Source organism: Salmo salar, chromosome ssa10, assembly GCF_905237065.1.
Source record: "Salmo salar chromosome ssa10, Ssal_v3.1, whole genome shotgun sequence".
NCBI lineage: Eukaryota > Metazoa > Chordata > Actinopteri > Salmoniformes > Salmonidae > Salmo > Salmo salar.
This window is the reverse complement of record NC_059451.1, coordinates 71,632,374-71,656,386: the sequence shown is the minus strand read 5'-3', so window position 1 is coordinate 71,656,386 and position 24,013 is coordinate 71,632,374. Positions and strand designations below refer to the sequence as shown.

Here is a 24,013-nt window from a genome sequence, read left to right as displayed (position 1 = left end):
TTTTTAGCCGAAATAATCGATAATATTTCAACCGGACAATAGCGTCGTCAATATAAAAGAAAAACAAGAAAGGTGCGCTCTCGGTCATGCGCAGGAAACAGCTCTGGGGACATCCCACTATCCACTCACTCAAAATGGTCATTCTCCCTAATTTTTCAGAATAAAAACCTCAAACAATGTCTAAAGACTGTTCACAACTAGTGGAATTCATAGGGAACGGAATCTGGGTCCTATCCCTTTAATGGTGGATATGCTTTCATTGGAAAAACAGCCATTTCAAAATAATGACACTTCCTGGATGGATTTTCCTCAGGTTTTTGCCTGTCATATCAGTTCTGTTATACTCACAGACATTATTTTAACAGTTATGGAAACTTTAGAGTGTTTTCTATCCAAATCTACCAATTATATGCATATCCTAGCTTCTGGGCCTGAGTAGCAGGCAGTTTACTTTGGGCACACTTTTCATCCGGAGTGATGATTTTTGAATGAATAACTCATCTCGTTACCCCACACATACAATTATCTGTAAGGTCCCTCAGTCGAGCAGTGAATTTCAAACACAGATTCAACCACAAACACCAGGGATGCTTGCCAATGCCCCACAAAGTATTAATTACACTTTGTATCAATACACCCAGTCACTACAAAGAAACAGGCATCCTTCCTATCTCAGTTGCCAGAGAGGAAGTAAACCTCTCAGGGATTTCACCATGAGGCCAATGGTGACTTTAAAACAGTTAGAGTTTAATGGATGTGGAGAAAACTGAGGATTGTACAACATTGTAGTTACTCCACAATACTAACCTATATGACAGAGTATATGACAGGAAGCCTGTACAATAAGGAACTAAAGTAAAACTGCAAAAAATGTGGCAAAGAAAGGAATGTTATGTCCTGAATACAAAGTGTGTTTGGGGCAAATCCAACACAACTCCCTTCATATTTTCATCGCATAGTGGTGGCTACATCATGTTAGGGTATACTTGTCATCGGCAAGGACTAAGGAGTTTTTTAGGATAAAAAGACACTGAACAGAGCAGGCAAAATCCTAGAGGAAAACCTGGTTCAGTCTGCTTTCCAACAGACAATGAGGGACAAATTCACCTTTCAGTTGGACAATAACCTAAAACACTAGCCCAAACATAGACTGGAGTTGCTTACCAAGACAACATTGAATGTTTCTGAGTGGCCTAGTTACAGTTTTGTGCAAATATTGTATAATCCAGGTGTGCAAAGCTCTTAGAGACTCTAAATAAGATTTTCTGTATTTCCTATTAAATAATAAAAATTAAAAAAAAGCATGCTTTTACATTGTCATTATGGGGTACTGTAGATTGGTGAGAGTAAAACATGTTTCATCCATTTTTATTGCAGGCTGTAACACAACAAAATGTGGAATAAGTTAAGGGGTATGAATACTTTCTGATTCATTGACACGCAATGAGAGGACAGCACTATGTTTTCTGGGAGAGGTACAAACCCACTAAGCAAGGACAGACTTTTTTTGGTGCAGTCTGGACTGGCCTTGATTTCAACATCTATGTTTGGTTCAGATTTGGTTCTGTCCTGCCTTGTTTTGGCACAAACATAGATGTCTATGATAGGTTCAGATTTGGTCTGGTCATGACCAAATCTGAACCAAGCATAGACGTCTATGTTTCACAAGTTTGAACAGTACAGTACTGTGGAGGACAGCAGAGTACAGGACATTACAATAAAGAAAAGTAAACTATAGTTTACTCTAATGTAGTCTACTCTACTGAATTAAACTGTACTGTACTGAATTAAACAGTTGTACTCTACTGTACTTTTCTCTTCTGAATTAAACTTTACTGTATTGTACTGTACTCCACTGTACTCAACTGTACTCTACTGAATAAAACTCTGTCCTGTACCATACTATACTGTACTCCACCGTGCTGAACTGAACTATGCCGTACTGTGCTGAAGATTTGGCCTGGTCCTGACCGACCACATTTTTTCTTGTTTTGGGCGGACCTCAAAATACGTATTTTAAACATCAGGAAAACACGTATTTTCACCTTTCATTCAGAACCTAAAATGAACTTAACTTCAACGCCTGGAAAATACATCTTGTAGACATCCTTTCAACTTTATTTTGCTTGCTGGGAAGAGTAATAACGTTGTCGAAAGCCTTTCTGAAATGCTTTCCGACCATGTCCAAAGCTTTGTGTGAGATGAAATTAACATTTTCTTTTCATTTTACAGTGATTGGAAGACTGAGTGGGGAGGAAGTGATAGTGATTTAGAGTGGAAATGTGAGAGAGAGAAAATAGAAAGAGTGTGTCTTACCACTTCCGTCCTCCTGCCTCATGCTGCTGCACTGTGTATCCAAACTGGGCCTCTTTGGAGCCTTCAATGATCTTGTACTTCTTTGTGTCAAAATTGAAGCTGTGCCGAAGGCCTAGAAACACACACAAAACATTCTATAAGCATTTAAAAGATTAAGTACACTGAATGAATGTAATTGCACCACTATTGCGTTGCGTCTCACACTCAACGGTCTTACCAACCGCTTGCACAGTGAGAGGAGCAAACTTACCAGTAACACTTTACAATAAGTTCCTCCTATTAATATGTAACTACCCAGTAATAACTGTAGTAATAATAGTAGTTACATAGATGTTACTAAGTAATTACATGGTAATAAGGTTTTGTAGCTATCAAGTATTACACATTTGGAACACAAAATGTGTAATTGCACATTCACTTGCTGAAGGTTAGTCCACATGTGTAACTACTGATGTAATGAAACATTTTCTTGTTCCACTATGTAACTAATGTTTTGTAATCATACGCTTGATATCAAAAAGAAGTAACAAAGACAAATGGAAACAAATTTGTGTTGATTTGGTACTCAAGCGTCAATACATTACCCATCCCCCCCAACACTGTCAACCAAGAGTCGAGACTAAACCAATTCACCTTGGTGGTGTGCAGACTGGTTTTATATTATTCTTAATGATTTCGCACAAACTAGAAACAAATGCCACAATATGTCTGTGAAACTATACATTCACAGTATTATGAATGAATTGTGGTTTATTTGGTAGCATTTCGCAGTGTGACTGATTTTACTAATTGCATTAGTACTGTACAAAGTTCGAGGTGCGCTATTTGATAGATTCCCCGCTCCCCCTACCTCGGGCTTCCAGTGGGGAGAAATGAGGTCAACCTACCCCCGCCCCCTCCCCATCTTGTATTTCTGAGTGGGAGACCTTCCCAGGCAGTAGCCTGCCTAGCTCACAAACTAGAATCAGGGTGCCCACCCCGACATAGTTAATTGACCCACAGTCCCACACGGTGACATGATATCATTGATGTGACGTGCAAATGAGCGATAGAAAACTGATCACGGAAATGTCACCATTCCAAATTTTTTGTTGCGTCGCCCCCTTGCCCATATCGCCTATACTTAAATTCGCCACTGACTCCAACCAAAATCTGACCTTGTTACACATAACTACAAGGTGCCACTACTATCGAATCCACATATAATACCAGGATTGATAAATAGGCTAGAACCTTATTTTCAATTAGTTTATTTCTATATTATGACCTGGCTCAAAAGCTATGGAGTTTTTTTTTTTTTTGACCTTTATGTAACTAGGCAAGTCAGTTAAGAACAAATTGTTATTTTCAATGACAGCCTAGGAACAGTGGGCGTTCAGGGGGAGAAAGACAGATTTTTACCTTGGGGATTTGATCTTGCAACCTTTCGATTACTAGTCCAACGCTCTAACCACTAGGCTACTTGCCAGATATACTTACATAGGATATACTTGTAATTATTATGTACCTACACAGTAGTAGGAAACAATGTAATGTGAAACCCAGTTGGGTATAACCTTTATAATTACTATGTAGTTTAAATGTAACAACCTTTGCAGACAATAGGCTAACCAGGCGAACATTAGGTATAACCCATTTAGTTGCATTGTGCTTACAATGTAGCAAATCTTTAACAACCAACTTACTTGTAATTACAATGTTGGTACAAGGGATATACATATATTTACAATGTACTTGCCCAGGAGAAGCAACTTAATGTAAAGTGAAGTGACATTTTTAATGACTTTGCAGTTCACAATGTAACAACCTTTGCAGACAATAGGCTAACCAAAGTCAGTTTGACTTTTCTTTTATGGATTTGACAAAGATTCATATTCAAACTAGGGCTGTCAAATGATTCAAATAATTAAGAGTTAATGGCTTTAGTTAATCACGATTTAAGAATTTGTTCAAATTCGGCCCTAAATAAATACAAAAATCTGTTTAAAAAGCAGTGTACTGAGTTATAGCCATATTATGTTTTGATTGTCAGGGGAAAAAACACAAAATAATCTGTCCCGGAATGTTTTTAATGGTATTTTCACCATAAACAACACAAAAGTCACTAACATACATGTTCTTGAAGTTGAACATGTGCATGCATAAACACACACACACAAGTACTGTTAAATCTTCAGTCATTCTAAATTAGTGTTCTCCCAATTTATGATTGGAGGGTTGACTATAGCAAAAAATAAGTGGCTCTATGGATACAAAGAACAAAGAGCTTTAAACTTGTCCAATAATGTTCTGAATTCCACAGAAGACAATAACAGATCAGCCAGGTCTGAGTTTATGTAAAATATAATATCGCTGGTAGATCTAGCCTAGGCTACTTATCCATGTACTTCAACATTAACTAGTCACAAGCTGCTACTACTACAATTGGGATCATTTGCTTAAATCTTTTGACCCGAGAAGTACAACAAAAACAGTAGTTGGCTAAATGCAATGATTTTAATCATGTTCTGATTAAAATTGTTGTGGGAAGTTAGTTGAATCAAGAGGCATTCAGCCATGGTACTGTAAACATTCTTCTGGTTAGCTAGCTAACGTTAGCATAACTAGCTACTTCTGTACAAATTATGTTTTTGGAGTCAACAATGCGGCACTGTTTGAAAATAAACAAATTCATACAGAGCTGCAGGAAAACGTGTGGCGAGACAGCATTTTCCCCCGTACTTTTCGATCTTTCAAAGCAGCCGCACTGAACGGATTTACCAGACATATTCATAAGTTAATGTCATAGAAAAACTCGAAAAAGTTTTGCAACGTTAAAAAAGCAGGCCTCTGTTATTGGAAAAGTTGACATAGTACCTCACCAAATTTTCGCCCGTTTGCCTTTGTTTTGTCTAGTGAATACAACCCTGTCCCTGGCATTTCACGGTGGAATCCCTTGTCAGTCACAGTGGTCTCCTAGCTACAGTCTTCAGACCCTCATCAACCACGCCTCTCAACAACTATGTTTGGTTGCACAAGCACATCTTTGTTTGATTCAGCACTTGGTTTCTTTCTTCACTCATCCTCCTCTCCTGCCTACCTCGTTGCTTGCCTCACAAGAGAGCAAACACAAATTCTTATGGAAACAAAGTATGTGTCAGTAAAAGCAATTTAATAAAAGCAGTTTAGTCGTCCTCTGAAACTAGGTAGATTAATAAACGCGGTAAAGAGGTCAATGGAACACCAACTGGGGGGATAGACAAAGGATGCCGGATCAAATCAAATCAAATTTTATTTGTCACATGCTCCGAATACAACAGATCTTACAGTGAAATGCTTACTTACAAGCCCTTAACCAACAATGCAGTTAAGAAAATACCAACAAAAAAAGAGAACAAAAAAGTAAGAGAAGAAAAACAAATAATTAAAGAGCAGCAGTAAATACATACCGGGGTACCAGTTCAGAGTCAATGTGTCAATGTGCGGGGGCATCGGTGTCGAGGTAGTTGAGGTAATAATGTACATGCAGGGGGGCTATTAAAGTGATGAGAGTAGAAGCCTCTTGGACCTAGATTTGGTGCTCCGGTACCGCTTGCTGTGCGGTAGCAGAGAGAATAGTCTAAGACTAGGGTGGCTGGAGTCTTTGACAATTTTTAGGGCCTTTCTCTGACACCACCTGGTATAGAGGTCTTGGATGGCAGGACGCTTGGCACCGGTGATGTATCTGCCTCCGATACTACCCTCTCTATGTGTCAGTAAAAGCCAGTGACTGATGTGGTGTACTCCTACATGCCATCGGAAGAATCCCGGAACATATTCCAGCCTGTGCTAGTAAAACAGTCCTGTAGTTTAGCATCTGCTTCATCTGACCACTTTTTTTATAGACCAAGTCACTGGTGCTTCCTGCTTCAATTGTTGCTTGTAAGCAGGAATCAGGAGGATAGAGTTATGGTCAGATTTGCCAAATGGGGGGCGAGGGAGAGCTGTGTACGCGATCTGTGTGTGCAGTAAAGGTGGTCTAGTGTTTTTTTCCCTCTGGTTGCACATTTAACATGCGGATAGAAATTTGGTAAAACTGTCTCTGGATGAGCGTTTTTCTGTTTGCTTATGGCGGAATACAGCTCATTGAGTGCGGTTTTACTGCCAACCTCGCTCTGTGGTGGTGTGTAGAGAGCTACGAAAAATACAGATGAAAACTCTCTAGGTAGATAGTGTGGTCTACAGCTTATCATGAGATACTCTACCTCAGGCGAGCAAAACTTGGAGACTTCCTTAGATATCGTGCACCAGCTGTTGTTTACATAAATGCATAGGCCCCCGTCCATGTCTTACCAGAGGCTGCTGTTCTGTCTTGCCGATAGAGTGTATAACTTGCCGCTGTATGTTAATGTCGTCGTTCAGCCACGACTCAGTGAAACATAAGATATTACAGTTTTTAATGTCCCGTTGGTAGGATATACGTGCTTTCAGTTCGTCCCATTTATTTTCCAGCGATTGAACGTTAGCTAGCAGAACGTGTCTGCAGTATATCCCTCGCGTCTGACTCATTGAAGATTAACTCCTCATCCAATTTGAGGTGAATAATCCCAGTTGTGATGTCCAGAAGCTCTTTTCGGTTATAAGAGATGGTAGCAGCAACATTATGTACAAAACAAGTTATGAACAATGCGAAAAAAACAAACAAAATAGCATGACTGGTTGAGAGCCGATAAGACGGCAGCCATACCCTCCAGCGCCATCATTTAAAGGATCGATGCACATTCAACAAATATGATCTGACAAAATGGATATTCGTCAAAACCATCATTGTTGATGTATTGTAACAGTCCCAAAATGTGGTTACTAAAGTCCGATTTGGATATAGTTGTCTGTTTTCGCATAGTGTGAAATACACATATAAACAATAGCCTAAATGTAGGCAAATTCTGCGGGGGGCAATGAGACAATTCAGGATCTTTCCCCCACGGCACCTTTCCCCCACGTGTTTCCATGGCATTTCCATTGTTTTTGATGAGTTCCATTGACCTCTTTACAGCATATATGATCCAATCTTAGCTAGCTAATGAAACTGCTAACATTAGCTTTAGTAGCCTAGCTATAAAACTAGCTAATTAACCTTAGCTAGCTAGGTTGATGTAATCATGCAGCCAGCAACATTAATAATTTAGACTCACTAAATAAATTATCTGCTGCTACCCAAGGCCAAGGGATACTGAAGTTCCTGAAAAGGTTAGTCACCCAGTTTGTTAGTACAGTAATGTTGGCATATTATTTTATTTCCACTGTTGTTGATTATTCACAAATGTTTGTGGCACAAACTTCTGTCTTTAAAGTAAAAATAATAACAATATCCGCCACAGAGCAGTCTACACGGACAATATGAACACATTTGTCCAACCATAACAGATAGATGGCTAACGCATAAAGAGAGAATTGATGGATTCTAGCACCACCATAACTTTCACAAATACAGAGACAGACAGTCATCATGGCATCAGTCTTTTTTGACAAGCTAGTGCAAAGTGACACCTACTGATATGAACTGCTAATGCAGATTTGTTAGAATAGAGAAGGGTTCCCCAACTGGCCCACAGGCCAGCGATTTTATTTGGCCCCTGAAGTTTTCTGAGAAAATGTTTTTGGACATAAAAGACAGTAAAAAACAATAGCAAATCAGCTCCATGTGATTAACTTTGGAAATCTGTTCCTAAGTATTCCCACACATAATAGAGAGATATATGCGATCGTATACAAAATGTAAGAAAGGTTTAACATTATTATGTTTTAGTAAAATGTTATATCTGTTCAGGCATCTTGTTGTCAGTTTTAAGTCTATCAATTTTGATGGGGGCGGCAGGTAGCTTAGCGGTTAAGAGCGTTGCGCCAGTAACTGAAAAGTTGCTGATTTGAATCCCTGAATCAAATAGGTGAAAATTCTGTCGAGGCACTTAATCCTAGTTGCTCTGGATAAAAGCATCTGCTAAATGACCAAAATGTAATTTTCAATGAGGCGGCCCTATTCATAGGCTATGATAAAATATTATTATTATAGATAGCTTCCCTTTTCATCTGTGCTATGACTACAGGGCTGAGGTTTTTATTGTCGGGTCATATGGATTGGAAACACTCCTGGCCTAAGGTGGATCCAACCCTTCAAACTACCACAAACCTTGTTATTATTAATTCTGAATCTGATGTCAAAAGAGCCAGAGACAACAACTTCAATGGACAACATACTCTGTAGTTTCGTGAATTACTATAGCAGGGCTGAGTGCTACGCAAAGAATGGTTAATGTCTTTAAATATAAATTTCACTCTATACACACACAAAGTTAAGCAGTGGAATTTGAAAAATAAAAATGACACATTTCAATGTAGAAAATTATTTTAATTTTATGTCATAAAACCTATTATTTGTTCATCTGATTACAGTGATCTGCTATTATTTGTTCTGTAACCTTTATGTAATGCAGGGTTACATTTAACACTATACACAGTAGAATTTGTAACAAGGCAGGATTACATCATTTAACTCTGAAGTATACATAGTAGACTTTGTAACTAAGTTGTTTTTACAGTGAGGGAAAAAAGTATTTGATCCCCTGCTGATTTTGTACATTTGCCCACTGACAAAGAAATGATCAGTCTATAATTTTAATGGTAGGTTTATTTGAACAGTGAGAGACAGAATAACAACAAAAAAATCCTGAAAAACGCATGTCAAAAATGTTATAAAAGGATTTGCATTTAAATGAGGGAAATAAGTATTTGACCCCTCTGCAAAACATGACTTAGTACTTGGTGGCAAAACCCTTGTTGGCAATCACAGAGGTCAGACGTTTCTTGTAGTTGGCCACCAGGTTTGCACGCATCTCAGGAGGGATTTTGTCCCACTCCTCTTTGCAGATCTTCTCCAAGTCATTAAGGTTTCGAGGCTGATGTTTGGCAACTCGAACCTTGAGCTCCCTCCACAGATTTTCTATTGGATTAAGGTCTGGAGACTGGCTAGGCCACTCCAGGACCTTAATGTGCTTCTTCTTGAGCCACTCCTTTGTTGCCTTGGCCGTGTGTTTTGGGTCATTGTCGTGTTGGAATACTCATCCACGACCCATTTTCAATGCCCTGGCTGAGGGTAGGAGGTTCTCACCCAAGATTTGACGGTACATGGCCCCGTCCATCTTTCCTTTTGATGCGGTGAAGTAGGCTTGTCCCCTTAGTGAAAAACACCCCCAAAGCATAATGTTTCCACCTCCATGATTGACGGTGGGGATGGTGTTCTTGGGGTCATAGGCAGCATTCCTCCTCCTCCAAACACGGCGAGTTGAGTTGATGCCAAAGAGCTCCATTTTGGTCTCATCTGACCACAACACTTTCACCCAGTTGTCCTCTGAATCTTTCAGATGTTCATTGGCAAACTTCAGACGGGCATGTATATGTGCTTTCTTGAGCAGGGGGACCTTGCCGGCGCTGCAGGATTTCAGTCCTTCACGGCGTAGTGTGTTACCAATTGTTTTCTTGGTGACTATGGTCCCAGCTGCCTTGAGATCATTGACAAGATCCTCTCGTGTAGTTCTTGGCTTATTCCTCACCGTTCTCATGATCATTGCAACTCCACGAGGTGAGATCTTGCATGGAGCCCCAGGCCGAGGGAGATTGACAGTTCTTTTGTGTTTCTTCCATTTGGGAATAATCGCACCAACTGTTGTCACCTTCTCACCAAGCTGCTTGGCGATGGCCTTGTAGCCCATTCCAGCCTTGTGTAGGTCTACAATCTTGTCCCTGACATCCTTGGAGAGCTCTTTGGTCTTGGCCATGGTGGAGAGTTTGGAATCTGATTGATTGATTGCTTCTGTGGACAGGTGTCTTTTATACAGGTAACAAGCTGAGATTAGGAGCACTCCCTTTAAGAGTGTGCTCCTAATCTCAGCTCGTTACCTGTATAAAAAACACCTGGGAGCCAGAAATCTCTCTGTTTGAGAGGGGGTCAAATACTTATTTCCCTCATTAAAATGCAAATCAATTTAAAACATTTTTGACATGCATTTTTCTGGATTTTTTTGTTGTTATTCTGTCTCTCATTGTTCAAATAAACCTACCATTAAAATTATAGACTGATCATTTCTTTGTCAGTGGGCAAACGTACAAAATCAGCAGGGGATCAAATACTTTTTTCCCTCACTGTATGTGTAATTCATATAACCACTAACCTTGTGTTGTTGTCCTGGTCTCCATCTGGCCCATCAGAGGTTGGTTCCCTGGTGCTCACTGTAGGAACTGATTGCCATATATATTCAATCATTAAAACAACTACTTTCAAGAATTTCATTAATAACAATATCCCTTTTTTCATGAAGTAGATTTGATTGAGTGTCACTCATTCTATTGCACTCTATTCTAACCAAACCTACATTACCAGTTCATATCAGTAGGTGTCACTATACACTAGCTGGTCCAAAAATACTGATGCCATGATGACTGCCTGACTCTGTATTTGTGAAAGTTATGGTGATGCTAGAATCCATCATTTCACTTTTTATGCATTAGCCATCCATTTGTTATGGTTGGACAAACGTGTTCATATTGTCTGTGTAAACTGCTCTGAGGTGGAATCTGTAGGTTTTTTACTTTAAAGACAGTGACATTTGTGCCATAAACACTTATGAATAATCAACAACAGTGAAAATAAAGTAATATGCCAACATTACTGGACTAACTGGCTGACTAACCTTTTCAGGAACATTTAGTATCCCTTGGCCTTGGGTAGCAGAAGCAGATCGTTTCATCTTCTTTATCCTGTGCCAAACATTTATTCGGTGAGTCTAAATTATTAACATTATTTGTTGGCTGCATGACTGCATAAACCTAGCTAGCTAATGTTAGATAGCTATCTAGCTAGGCCAAGATTTCACAAACTCGGTCCTGGGTCCTGGCGGCGCCACACCAGATTGAAAAGTACTGTGGCAAATGCTATCTTACCACCTTTTTCCGGCGGCTTTGCAACCACAGACTGTTTCCTCATTATTGTTTGTCTAAGATGGCAAATACAATGCAACTAAAATGGTTAAACCTAAAGGTCTCCTGTCTTTTAATTTCTCCTGGTTAGCCTATTGTCTGCAAAGGTTGCTACATTGTAACTACATAGTAATTATAAAGGTTACACCCAACTAGATTTCACTTTACATTAAGTTGCTTGCTCCTGGGTAGTTACATGATTATTACAAGTATATCCTATGTAACAATATTGTTCTTACATTACATTTGATTTGGTATAACCTTTGAGCCAGGTCATAACATAGAAATAAACTGGTAGTTAATGACAAGGGTGTGCCTTGTTACAATTGTTACAAGGTCTCAGCCTATTTATCATCCCTGGTATTACATGTGGATTCGATGGCAGTGGCATCTTGTAGTACATGTAACATCCTGTATGTGATACTTTAGATTTGTGTATTTGTGACAGGATTAGACCTGACCTCTGGTAATCAGTGGACTCCCGATTAACATGTGGTAATGATCAGCCAAGAGGCACGCATACCCATAGTCATTAAAGAGAGTGGGAGAGAATACACTGGAGGACAAAAACCCCTGTGAAAGTTGATCAAAGAACAGTCCCTTCAGTGGAGAGATTGCTTCTCCTCCTCTCCTCCCTCCTTTCCTCTCCTCTCTTTACTATGTTCTCTCTCAGCTCTTGTCAAGCACACGCCACACATTGGGACAGGAGCAGCTCCCTCTGGTTTCAATTTAAATGTTTATCAGGAAAGGTTACTTGAAAGACAGAAACGGGAGGGAAAACTATTTTTCTTGATGTAGCCAAACACTCCTAAAAAGGAGTATTAAAATGATGTCACATGGTCTTTTAAGTTTATTTTCTACTGCAGGAAATGGTGAACAGTAGAAATAGATGTAGCAGATGAGAAGAACGTCCTCTTGGATAAAACAGAAAGGGGGTTAAGTTGATCTGACTTCAATTTAAATCCCCCTCACCCTCTTCACTCCTGATGTGGATCTGCTTATTGCACTTGACTTTTCAAGTGCTCTAGCATTCTCGAACGAGAATACGATGTTGAGGACTGGTCAAGTGAGACTACTTGGACCAGAGTAATTAAGTGTTATCCTGGCGATACTTGGAAATGTATATAAAACAGAGTAGGTTCTTAAAGAGAGCACAAAATAGAATCTACAAACAACAGTAATTGCTGAAAAGGCACGTGGCACTGAGTTGGGCAATGTTGTCAGCTTGCTGTCTGAATTTATAGAAGGAAAGAAACGATCACTCATGGGAGTGACAGAAATTGAGGGCTGTTGGGAACTCTTAAAGGAGGGAGAGGGAGGGAGGGAGGGAGGGAGGGAGGGAGGGAGGGAGGGAGGGAGGGAGGGAGGGAGGGAGGGAGGGAGGGAGGGAGGGAGGGAGGGAGGGAGGAGGGAGGGAGGGAGGGAGGGAGGGAGGGAGGGATCGAGAGAGAGAGAGAGAAATAGCTTTAAATGTCATCATACTTAAATCAGACGCAGAGCTCCTTCTCCTCCTCTGTCAGGAACAACACAATAATATTAGCCTGTTACTCAAGAAAAATACATTTGACACATTCAGAACTCAGGGTGTTGTCCTGAATTCATCAAGCTTAGAGGAACATATCACATCATGATAACTGGCCCACCTTTTGGCCCTCTTTGCTTCACACTGTGACAGCTGAGTATTTCAACACCTAAAATGGGAATGTGAAGATTTCTCGGAAGTGAGCCTTTAGCACAGAAATCAATGTTTATTAGTTGCGTACACCAATTACAACAGGTGTAAACGATGCAATGAAATGCTTACTTAAACTAAAGCTCCCTTAATAATGCAGTCCAAATATCAAGATCAATAATAATCAATCAAGAATAACAAGTCATTTAAATAAAGTAGTATGCAATAACAAGCAGAATGAATTAGCATGCAGAGGGACAGATCGGAAGTTTTCCTGCCCCTGGTAAGAATGGTTGGCAGCAGAGCTGCTGTAGCCGAGTCTAGTTAGGAACTATGTGCGCTATGAGTCCCTTAAAAGGAGGACAGATACAGACATCAGCCCCGGATATACTATAGAGTGATATTCCTTACTCTACCCACCCAGCTGTACGAATGACCAGTGTGTTTAAAAACACAGTGAGCTGTGAGATTGTCTTGCACGGGTGCCAACAAAGCAAAGTTCTGATCAGTTGGGCTACCTGGGAAAATAAACATTGGGAAAAACAAGATGATTTGTAGTTAGTCTGTGCCCTGAGGTTGTATTACTTTGTTAATGGCTGAGTGGAATTTGCTTCTGTTTGTGGAGGAACTACATTTATCTGAGCTGTCTCAGGGACTTGGCACAGTCGGGAAACCTCAGTAAAATCCAGACCAGACCAGACTTTGGACCTGAGAAAGTCTCAAAGTCATGGCTCGACTCCCACATAGCAAACGTTTCAATGCAAGGCAGTTTTTCTACTTATTTTAACAGTCAGACACTTGGATGATCCTCTCTGGCTCTTAGAAGTGTTTATACTTTTTAAAGAATTTTTCAGAGGCCATCTTTGAGATTGTCTGTCATTTTTCATTCTTATAATTCCATACTTTTCTAGATGCTGCTTGGGTGCCACAATGTGATGCAATGGTTTGAAGACATTTGAATGGTAGGTTTGCTTTGTAATATTACTTTTGTAATATAGAATATTATACAGCCCCAGGTGGAAGTAAATCATTGTCTTTCAGTAGTATTTTCACAAGACACTTCCCACAGGGCAAAAACTGGTTGAATCAAAGTTGTTTCTATGTTATATCAACCATAAAAAATCTATGAGATGACGTTCAATCAACTTGGAAAACTGATTGGATTTGCAACAAGTCATCAACTTAATTTAGCCTAAATCCAATGACAAGGTGACATTTTTGGTGGATTACCTGTTGAATTCACATTAGTTGACACCTCAACCAAATGTGAATCAAAACTAGACGTTGAACTGACATCTGTGCCTAGTGGGTTGGTTTAATGTCAAATAGTATATAAATGGTTGGCAGAGAGAGAGAGAAAGAATGATGAGGCATATTTTTAATATTCGTCTCAGTAATATTAGAAGACAGACAGTGATCCCACAATCCTGCCCACAGAAATAAACCCAGTCTCATTCACATCCTGGCACACAGTGGAGACAGACAACTACTGGCACAGCATCACTCACTGCAGCTTAACATTGACAACACAGACTTATGATAACCTCACCCCTTCCCACGTGTAATGGATGTGGTTCGGCGAACCACACTTGCGTGATGAGTAGCCTTGCCTGACACCGGAAGAATTGTGTTGGTTCCCTGGGTTAATGCCTAGGCTTTAGCTCAGCGGATAAACACAGTCTTGTTTAAACCCAGGGTTTGAATCCAGCTAGTCACAAGCAGGAGGAAAAGACAAGCACACACAAACTAATACACTCATGTACCTCGCTAACCTGTCCTGCCACACCCTGATCAGTAGATCATGGACTGGTTATTATTACCTGCCAAGAGCATACAGAGGAGAGTAAGATATGGGCTGCCAATAAGTGTTGTCTGATCCATTTAGAAAGGCTGATCAATCCCCCTCTGAACTCACTCCTGCTAGAAGGGAATACACCTACATGACTAAAGAATACACATGTTTTAGAAACCGTTTCCAATAGTTCAGTAATAAGCTATATACAGCTATGTATAATATCTATGCAACTGAAGTGTAAGCCCAGCTACTGTACTCCCTCTACTGGTAGGAATTTGATTTTCCTTGGTCTTTATCACAACAGTGTCCATGATTCCAAACCCTGCTTTTACTGTGCTAAGGATGCCAGATATGAGTTGTCTATCTAAAATAAATATGAAGAATAAGTAACTTCATGATTCAGATGAAACAAACCCCCAGACTGAGTCTCTGACAATAGAGCTCTGAAACCCATGTGCATTCTCAGGGTCAGTGATCACCAGCCTCTCCCCCAGTAGTGAACCCCATTCAGGAGACCAGGGCCCAGTTTTTCAAAACATTTTATCTGCATTAGAATGATCCGGATTCTGTAATCCTCTTTTTTACGATCCAGGATCAGTCGTTACGGCTGTTTGTCGGATGTCGGTATAGGGACAGAGTTTAGTCACAATTCAACGGATCAGACATGAGGCACAATGTGGCAGGGTCTAAAGGCAATTACGTACTACAAAAAGAACACCAGCCACGTCACGGACACCGACGTCTTGCTTCCAGACAAACTAAACACCTTCTTTGCACGCTTTGAGGATAATACAGTGCCACTGACGTGGGCCACTGACGTGGGCCCCCCCTCTCCTTCTCCGTGGCCGACGTCAATAAGACATTTAAACGTGTTAACCCTCGCAAGGCTGCTGGCCCAGACAGTATTCTTACACTCGTCCTCAAAGCATGCGCAGACCAGCTGGCTGGTGTGTTTACAGACATATCCAATCACTCCCTATTCCAGTCTGCTGTCCCCACATGCTTCAAGATGGCCACCATTGTTCCTGTACCCAAGAAGGCAAAGATAACTGAACTAAATGACTATCGCCCCGTAGCACTCACTTCTGTCATCATCAAGTGCTTTGAGAGACTAGTCAAGGATCATATCACCTCCACCTTACCTGCCACCCTAGACCCACCTCAGTTTGCATACCGCCCCAACAGGTCCACAGATGATGCAATCGCCATCACACTGCCCTATCCCATCTGGACAAGAGGAATACCTATGTAAGAATGCTGTTCATTGACTACAGCTCAGCATTCAACACCATAGTACCCTCCAAGCTCATCATTAAGCTTGAGGCCCTGGGTCTGAACCCCGCCCTGTGCAAATGGGTCCTGCACTTTCTGACGGGCCGCCCCAGGTGGTGAGGGTAGGACACAACATCTCCTCTTCGCTGATCCTCAACACTGGGGCCCCAAAAGTGTTCATGCTCAGCCCCCTCCTGTAATCCCTGTTCACCCATGACTGCGTGGCCATGCACGCCTCCAACTCAATCATCAAGTTTGCAGACGACACAACAGTAGTGGGCTTGATTACCAACAACGATGAGACAGCAAACCGGGAGGAGGGGAGAGCACTTGGAGTGTGGTGTCAGGAAAACAACCTCTCACTCAACGTCAACAAAACAAAGGAGATGATCGGGACTTCAGGAAACAGCAGAGGGAGCACCCCCCTATCCACATCAACGGGACAGCAGTGGAGAAGGTGGAAAGGTTTTAGTTCCTCAGTATACACATCACGGACAAACTGAAATGGTCCACCCACACAGACAGCGTGGTGAAGAAGGCGCAACAACGCCTCTTCAACCTCAGGTGGCAGAAGAAATTTGTCTTGTCACCTGAAACCCTCACAAACTTTTACAGATGCACAATTGAGAGCATCCTGTCGGGGTGTATCACCGCCTGGTACAGCAACTGCACCGCCCCCAACTGCAAGGCTCTCCAGATGGTGGTGCGGTCTGCACAATGAATCACCGGGGGCAAACTACCTGCCCTCCAGGACACCTACAGCACCTGATGTCACAGGAAGACCAAAAAGATCATCGAGGACAACAACCACCTGAGCCACTGCCTGTTCACCCCGCTACCATCCAGAAGGCGACGTCAGTACATGTGCATCAAAGCTGGGACCGAAAGACTGAAAAACAGCTTCTATCTTAAGGCCATCAGACTGTTAAACAGCCATCACTAACACAGAGAGGCTGCTGCCTACATACAGACTTGAATCGATGGCCACTTTAATAAATGGATCACTAGTCATTTTAAATAATGCCACTTTAATAATCTTTACATATCTTACATTACTCATCTCATATGTAATATACTGTATTTTAAAACATCTATTGCATCTTGCCTATGTCGCTCGGTCATCGCTCCTCCATATATTTATATGTACGTGTTCTTATTCCATCCGTTTAGATTTGTGTGTATTAGGTAATTGTTGGGGAATTGTTATTTTACTTGTTAGATATTGCTGCACTGTCATAACCAAATGCACAAGCATTTCGCTACACTCGCATTAACATCTGCTAACCATGTGTATGTGACCAATAAAATGTGATTTTGAATTTGAAAAGAAATCGTATTGGCTGCATGATGCAAAAAAGGCAAGCTCTCTGGTCCTTGCACTTCCCCAGAGAAAGAGACAATTGCATTTCAGCTCTGCTTGTGTGGCAAAAAAGTTAAGAGAACTCTAGTCAATGCAAGATGGAATTAAAATTACAAAGTGAAAGTTAAATGAGAAGGAAAGGCTACAACGACCAAAAGCCAACCGGAAGGCTGCTATTTATAATCTGAAGGGAGTTGTTATTTGTAGGCTAACTGTAGGATGGTGAGAAGCGCAGTAGCATTATAGCTAGCCTCAATTAGCCAAGTTGCCTGCACTATATATACAAAAGTATGTGGACACCCCATCAAATTAGTGGATTCGTCGAATTTCAGCCACACCCGTATAAAATCCAGCACACAGCCACACAATCTCCATAGGAAAACATTGGCAGTAGAATGGCCTTACTGAAGAGCTCAGTGACTTTCAACGTGGCACCGTCATAGGATGCCACCTTTCCAACAAGTCAGTCCGTCAAATTTCTGCCCTGTTAGAGCTGCTCTTGTCAACTGTAAGTGCTGTTATTGTAAAGTGGAAACGTCTAGTAGTAACAACGGCTCAGCCGTGAAGTGGTAGGCCACACAAGGTCACGAAACGGGACCGACGATTGCTGAAGTGCGTAGTAAAAATCATCTGACCTCAATTGCAACACTCACTACCGAGTTCCAAACTGCCTCTGGAAGCAACGTCAGCACAAGAACTGTTCGTTGGAAGCTTCATGAAATGGGTTTCCATGGCTGAGCAGCCTAATGTTACCATGCGCAATGCCAAGCGTCGGTTGGAGTGGTATAAAGCTGCACTGCTTGGAATCACGCTTCACCCACTGGCAGTCCGACGGACGAATCTGGGTTTGGAGGATGCTAGGAGAACGCTACCTGCCCCAATGCATAGTGCCAACTGTAAAGTTTGATGGAGGAGGAATAATGGTCTGGGGCTGTTTTTCATGGTTCGGGCTAGGCCCCTTAGTTCCAGTGAAGGGAAATCTTAACGCTACAGCATACAATTACAATCGAGACAATTCTGTGCTTCCAACTTTGTGGTAACAGTTGGGGAAGACCCTTCCTGTTTCAGCATGAAAATGCCCCCGTGCACAAAGCAAGGTCCATACAGAAATTGTTTATCGAGATTGGTGTGGAAGAACTTGACTGCCCTGCACAGAGCCCTGACCTCAACCACATTGAACACCTTTGGGATGAATTGGAATGCCAACTGCGAGCCAGGCCTAATCGGCCAACATTAGTGCCCAACCTCACTTATGCTCTTGTGGCTGAATTGAAGCAAGTCCCCGCAGCAATGTAGAGTGGAGGAATCAAAATGTTCAGTTTTGAAAAACCCAATTCTAACACTTAATCCTATACTATTGCCAAAATATGATCAGATAGCTTTTGCAAAAGGAGACCAGCATCTAAAGAATTCCTTTGTGCAGTGCACACCTTCTATCCGGATGGTGAGGACCATATCTCATCAACTAACTGGAGTTAGTTTACCAGTTGTTGGAATGAGTGGTTTTAGGGCACCCCTATCTCCGAGGACACATGCAGAAAAATCTATTCTGAATGGGAGGAAAAGGACATTCTTCTGGACGAAGTAGTCCTGACACATTTTGGAGTGTCTTTCAAATAAAATACAATTTTATTTGGCACATGTGCCAAATACAACAAGTGTAGACCTTACCGTGAAATGCTTACTTGCAAGCCCCTAACCCACAATGCAGTTCAAGAAACAGAGTTCAGAAAATATTTACTAAATGAACTAAAGTAAAAAATATTATAAAAAGTAACAACAATAAAATAACAAGGCTATATACATGGGGTACTGGGACCTGAGTCAATGTGCGGGGGTACAGGTTAGTCAAGGTAATTTGTACATGTAGGTAGGGGTAAAGTGACTATGCATAGATAACGAACAGTGAGGAGCAGCAGTGTAAAAACAAAGGGGGGGAGAGTCAATGTAAATAGTCTGCGTGGCTATTTGATTAGCTGTTCAGCAGTCTTATAGCTTGGGGGTAGAAGCTGTTAAGGAGCCTTTTGGACCTATAATTGGTGCTACGGTACTGCTTGCCGTCCGGTAGCAGAGAGAACAGTCTATGACTGGGTGACTGGAGTTTTTTTTTTACCCCTTTTTCTCCCCAATTCCGTGGTATCCAATTGGTAGTTACAGTCTTGTCTCATCGCTGTGACTCGAGAGGTGAATGTCGAGAGCATGTCCTCCGAAACACAACCCAGCCAAGCCGCACTGCTTCTTGGCACAATGTCCACTTAACCCGGAAGCCACCCGCACCAACGTGTCGGAGGAAACACTGTACACCTGGCGACCGTGTCAGAGTGCACTGCGCCCGGCCCGCCACAGGAGTCGCTAGTGCGCGATGGGTATGACAAAATATTCATTTTTACTCCTCTATTTACCCTTGACTTTTTTCACATTTTGTTGCGTTACAGCCTTATTCTAAAACATTTTTTTTAAATTATCCTCAGAAATCTACACACCATTCCCCATAATGACAAAGTGAAAACAGGTTTTTAGACAGTTTACCTTATTTAGATAAGTATTCAGACCCTTTGCTATGAGACATGAAATTGAGCTCAGTTGTATTCGGTTTCCATTGATCATCCTTGAGATGTTTGTACAATTTGATTGGAGTCCACCTGTGGTAAATTCAACTGATATGACATGATTTGGAAAGGCGCACACACCTGTCTAAATTAGGTCCCACAGTTGACAGTGCATGTCAGAGCAAAAACCAAGCTATGAGGTCGAAGGAATTGTCCATATAGAGCTCTAAGACAGGATTTTGTGAAGGCACAGATCTGTGGAAGGGTACCAAAAAATGTCTGTAGCATTGAAGATCCCCAAGAACACAGTGCCCTACATCATTCTTAAATGGAAGATGTTTGGAACCACCAAGACTCTTCCTAGAGCTGGCTGCCCGGCCAAACGGAGCAATCGGGGAGAAGGGCCTTTGGTCAGGGAGGTGGACAAGAACCTGATAGTCACTCTGACAGAGCTCTAGGGTTTCTTTTTGGAGATGGGAGAACCTTCCAGAAGGACAACCATCTCTGCAGCACTCCACCAATCAGGCCTTTATGGTGGAGTAGCTAGAAGAAAGCCACACCTGAGTAAAAGGCAAATGACAGCCCACTTGGAGTTTGCCAAAAGGAACCTAAAGACTTAGACCATTAGAAACAAGGAACTCTAGTCTGATGAAAACAATATTGAACCCTGGAGGCCTGAATGGCAAACATCACGTCTGGAGGCATTACTACGGTGAAGCATGGTGGTGGCAGCATCATCCTGTGGGGATGTTTTTCAGAGGCAGGGACTGGGAGACTAGTCAGGATTGAGGCAAAGATGAACAAAGCAAAGTACCTAGAGATCCTTGATGAAAACCTGCTCCAGAGCGTTCAGGACCTCAGACTGTGGCTTAGATTCATCTTCCAACAGGACAATGACCCTAAGCACACAGCCAAGACAGGAGGGCTTCAGGACAAGTCTCTGAATGTCCTTGAGTGGCCCAGCCAGAGCCCTGACTTGAACCCGATCAAACATCTCTGGAGAGATCTGAAAATAGCTATGCAGCAATGCTCCCCATCCAACCTGACAGAGCTTGAGAGGATCTGTAGAGAAGAATGGGAGAAACTCCTCAAATAAAGGTATGCCAAGTCTCATACCCAAGAAGACTCAATGCTGTAATCGCTGCCAAATTTTCTTCAACACATTACTGAGTAAAGGGTCTGAATACTTATGTAAATGTGATATTTCAGTTTTTATTTGCAATAAAGTAGCAAAAATGTAATGCTTTGTCATTATGGGGTATTGTGTGTATATTGATGAGAAAAAAATAATGTAATCAATTGTAGAACAAGGCTGTAACGTACCAAAATGTGGAAAACGTCAAGGGGTCTGAATACTTTTCGAAGGAACTATATGTTGGTAAATTAGCTTAAAGCTTGTTTAAATAAATTGTGAAAGAGATTGGTATGTTTTTTCACTATATAATCAAGGCATGGGGTTGTTCAATGACATTATGTATTTCTTTAAAATCTATCACTTGATGTTGTACTTTTTTGCAAAATGCTATATAGCTGCCTCACTCTTAGAGAAATAAGTTGTATTTCTAGGTTTACACAGTCAAATGTAACAATTAACTGCATTTTTTTAAAGAAATCTACAAATAATACATTTGTTACATCAATATACATATTCTTTAATCATAATTCTATTCAGTAATATGAGATGTATGTAAAACATTTACATTTGACATTTTAGTCATTTAGCAGATGCTTTTATCCAGAGACATGAGTAAGTGCATTAATCTTAACCCCTGTAGGTCTAAGCCATTAGATTGCAATATCTACTAAGCTTAGATATGGAATTGTTTTGAAGATGCACTCTCAATATTTTTCAAAATTTCAGCCTGTAGTTTAGAAAGTTGCGAGCCAAAAGTGATCCCGTTTTTTGGAGTACTATGTCATCCAATTGTGTACTACGGCATCCATTTCATATTAAATGTTAGGTTCTACAAAAAAATGTAATAAATAGCAATTTGAATATGTAACGAATCCAATTCGTAGTATAAGTTACAAATTTGTTGTGCTTAAGATCCTGGAGTGCATCTTTAAAACCTCTTACGACACCAATCGCATAGGGGGCAGTATTGTCACTTTCGGTTGAAATACGTGCCCATATTAAACTGCATCCTACTCAGAATCAGAAGCTAGGATATGCATATTATTAGATTTGGATAGAAAACCCTCCGAAGTTTCTAAAACTGTTTGAATAATGTCTGTGAGTATAACAGAACTCATATGGCAGGCAAAAACCTGAGAAAAATCCTACCAGGAAGTGGAAATCTGATGCGTGGAATATTTCCAAGTCATTGCCTATCGAACACACATTTACATTACATTACATTACATTTAAGTCATTTAGCAGACGCTCTTATCCAGAGCGACTTACAAATTGGTGCATTCACCTTATGATATCCAGTGGAACAACCACTTTACAATAGTGCATCTAAATCTTTTAAGGGGGGGGTTAGAAGGATTACTTTATCCTATCCTAGGTATTCCTTAAAGAGGTGGGGTTTCAGGTGTCTCCGGAAGGTGGTGATTGACTCCGCTGTCCTGGCGTCGTGAGGGAGCTTGTTCCACCATTGGGGTGCCAGAGCAGCGAACAGTTTTGACTGGGCTGAGCGGGAACTGTGCTTCCTCAGAGGTAGGGGGGCCAGCAGGCCAGAGGTGGATGAACGCAGTGCCCTTGTATGGGTGTAGGGCCTGATCAGAGCCTGAAGGTATGGAGGTGCCGTTCCCTTCACAGCTCCGTAGGCAATCACCATGGTCTTGTAGCGGATGCGAGCTTCAACTGGAAGCCAGTGGAGAGAGCGGAGGAGCGGGGTGACGTGAGAGAACTTGGGAAGGTTGAACACCAGACGGGCTGCGGCGTTCTGGATGAGTTGTAGGGGTTTAATGGCACAGGCAGGGAGCCCAGCCAACAGCGAGTTGCAGTAATCCAGACGGGAGATGACAAGTGCCTGGATTAGGACCTGCGCCGCTTCCTGTGTGAGGCAGGGTCGTACTCTGCGAATGTTGTAGAGCATGAACCTACAGGATCGGGTCACCGCCTTGATGTTAGTGGAGAACGACAGGCTGTTGTCCAGGATCACGCCAAGGTTCTTAGCACTCTGGGAGGAGGACACAAGGGAGTTGTCAACCGTGATGGCGAGATCATGGAACGGGCAGTCCTTCCCCGGGAGGAAGAGCAGCTCCGTCTTGCCGAGGTTCAGCTTGAGGTGGTGATCCGTCATCCACACTGATATGTCTGACAGACATGCAGAGATGCGATTCGCCGCCTGGTTATCAGAAGGGGGAAAGGAGAAGATTAATTGTGGTGTCGTCTGCATAGCAATGATAGGAGAGACCATGTGAGGATATGACAGAGCCAAGTGACTTGGTGTATAGCGAGAATAGGAGAGGGCCTAGAACAGAGCCCTGGGGGACACCAGTGGTGAGAGCGCATGGTGCGGAGACAGATTCTCGCCACGCCACCTGGTAGGAGCACACAGTGACTAAGGATTCATTTTGCACTTCCTAAGGCTTCCACTAGATGTCAACAGTCTTTAGAAAGTTGTTTGAAGCTTCTATGATGAACAGAGAGCGAACAAGAAGGTGGGGAAGTTGGTGACCCAGGGAAGGACACCAGTTCATTGGCGCGCATGAGAGGTAGCTGTGTTCCAAAATGTTTTTCAAGACACTGGAATCGTCCGGTTGGAATATTACTGAAGTTTCACGTTATAAAGGCCCTAAAGATTGATGCTTTACAATGTTTGACATGTTTGAACGAACGTAAATAAAAAAAAATGTACTTTTCGTCGTGACATTTTCCACGCGCTTCCTACATTTGGAGTAGCTAACTGAACGCGCTAACAACAAGGAGCTATTTGGACATAAATTATGGAGTTCATCGAACAAAACAACATTTATTGTGGACCTGGGATTCCTGGAAGTGCCTTCTGATGAAGATCATCAAAGGTAAGTGAATATTTCAAATGCTATTTATGATTTTAGATGACTCCAAAATGGCGGGTATTTGTATTGCCTAGTGTATTTTTCTG

The 24,013-nt window shown here is 41.7% G+C and overlaps 1 protein-coding gene across 2 annotated transcripts in view; it reads right to left on the bottom strand.

Annotated features, from left to right (window-relative positions):
* itga11b (integrin, alpha 11b) overlaps window positions 1-24,013 on the bottom strand; it is a 113,896-nt gene that overhangs the window by 74,402 nt on the left and 15,481 nt on the right. The window contains exons 2-4 of one of the 2 annotated variants that reach the window (XM_045688063.1): window positions 11,022-11,088; window positions 10,503-10,569; window positions 2,317-2,428 (exon numbers count right to left, since the gene is read on the bottom strand). In XM_045688063.1, the coding sequence (XP_045544019.1) occupies window positions 2,317-2,428; window positions 10,503-10,536 (146 nt within the window). In that variant the 5' untranslated portion in view covers window positions 10,537-10,569; window positions 11,022-11,088. The remainder of the gene's footprint in view (window positions 1-2,316; window positions 2,429-10,502; window positions 10,570-11,021; window positions 11,089-24,013) is intronic. The other variant, XM_014123978.2, reaches the window with a different exon arrangement.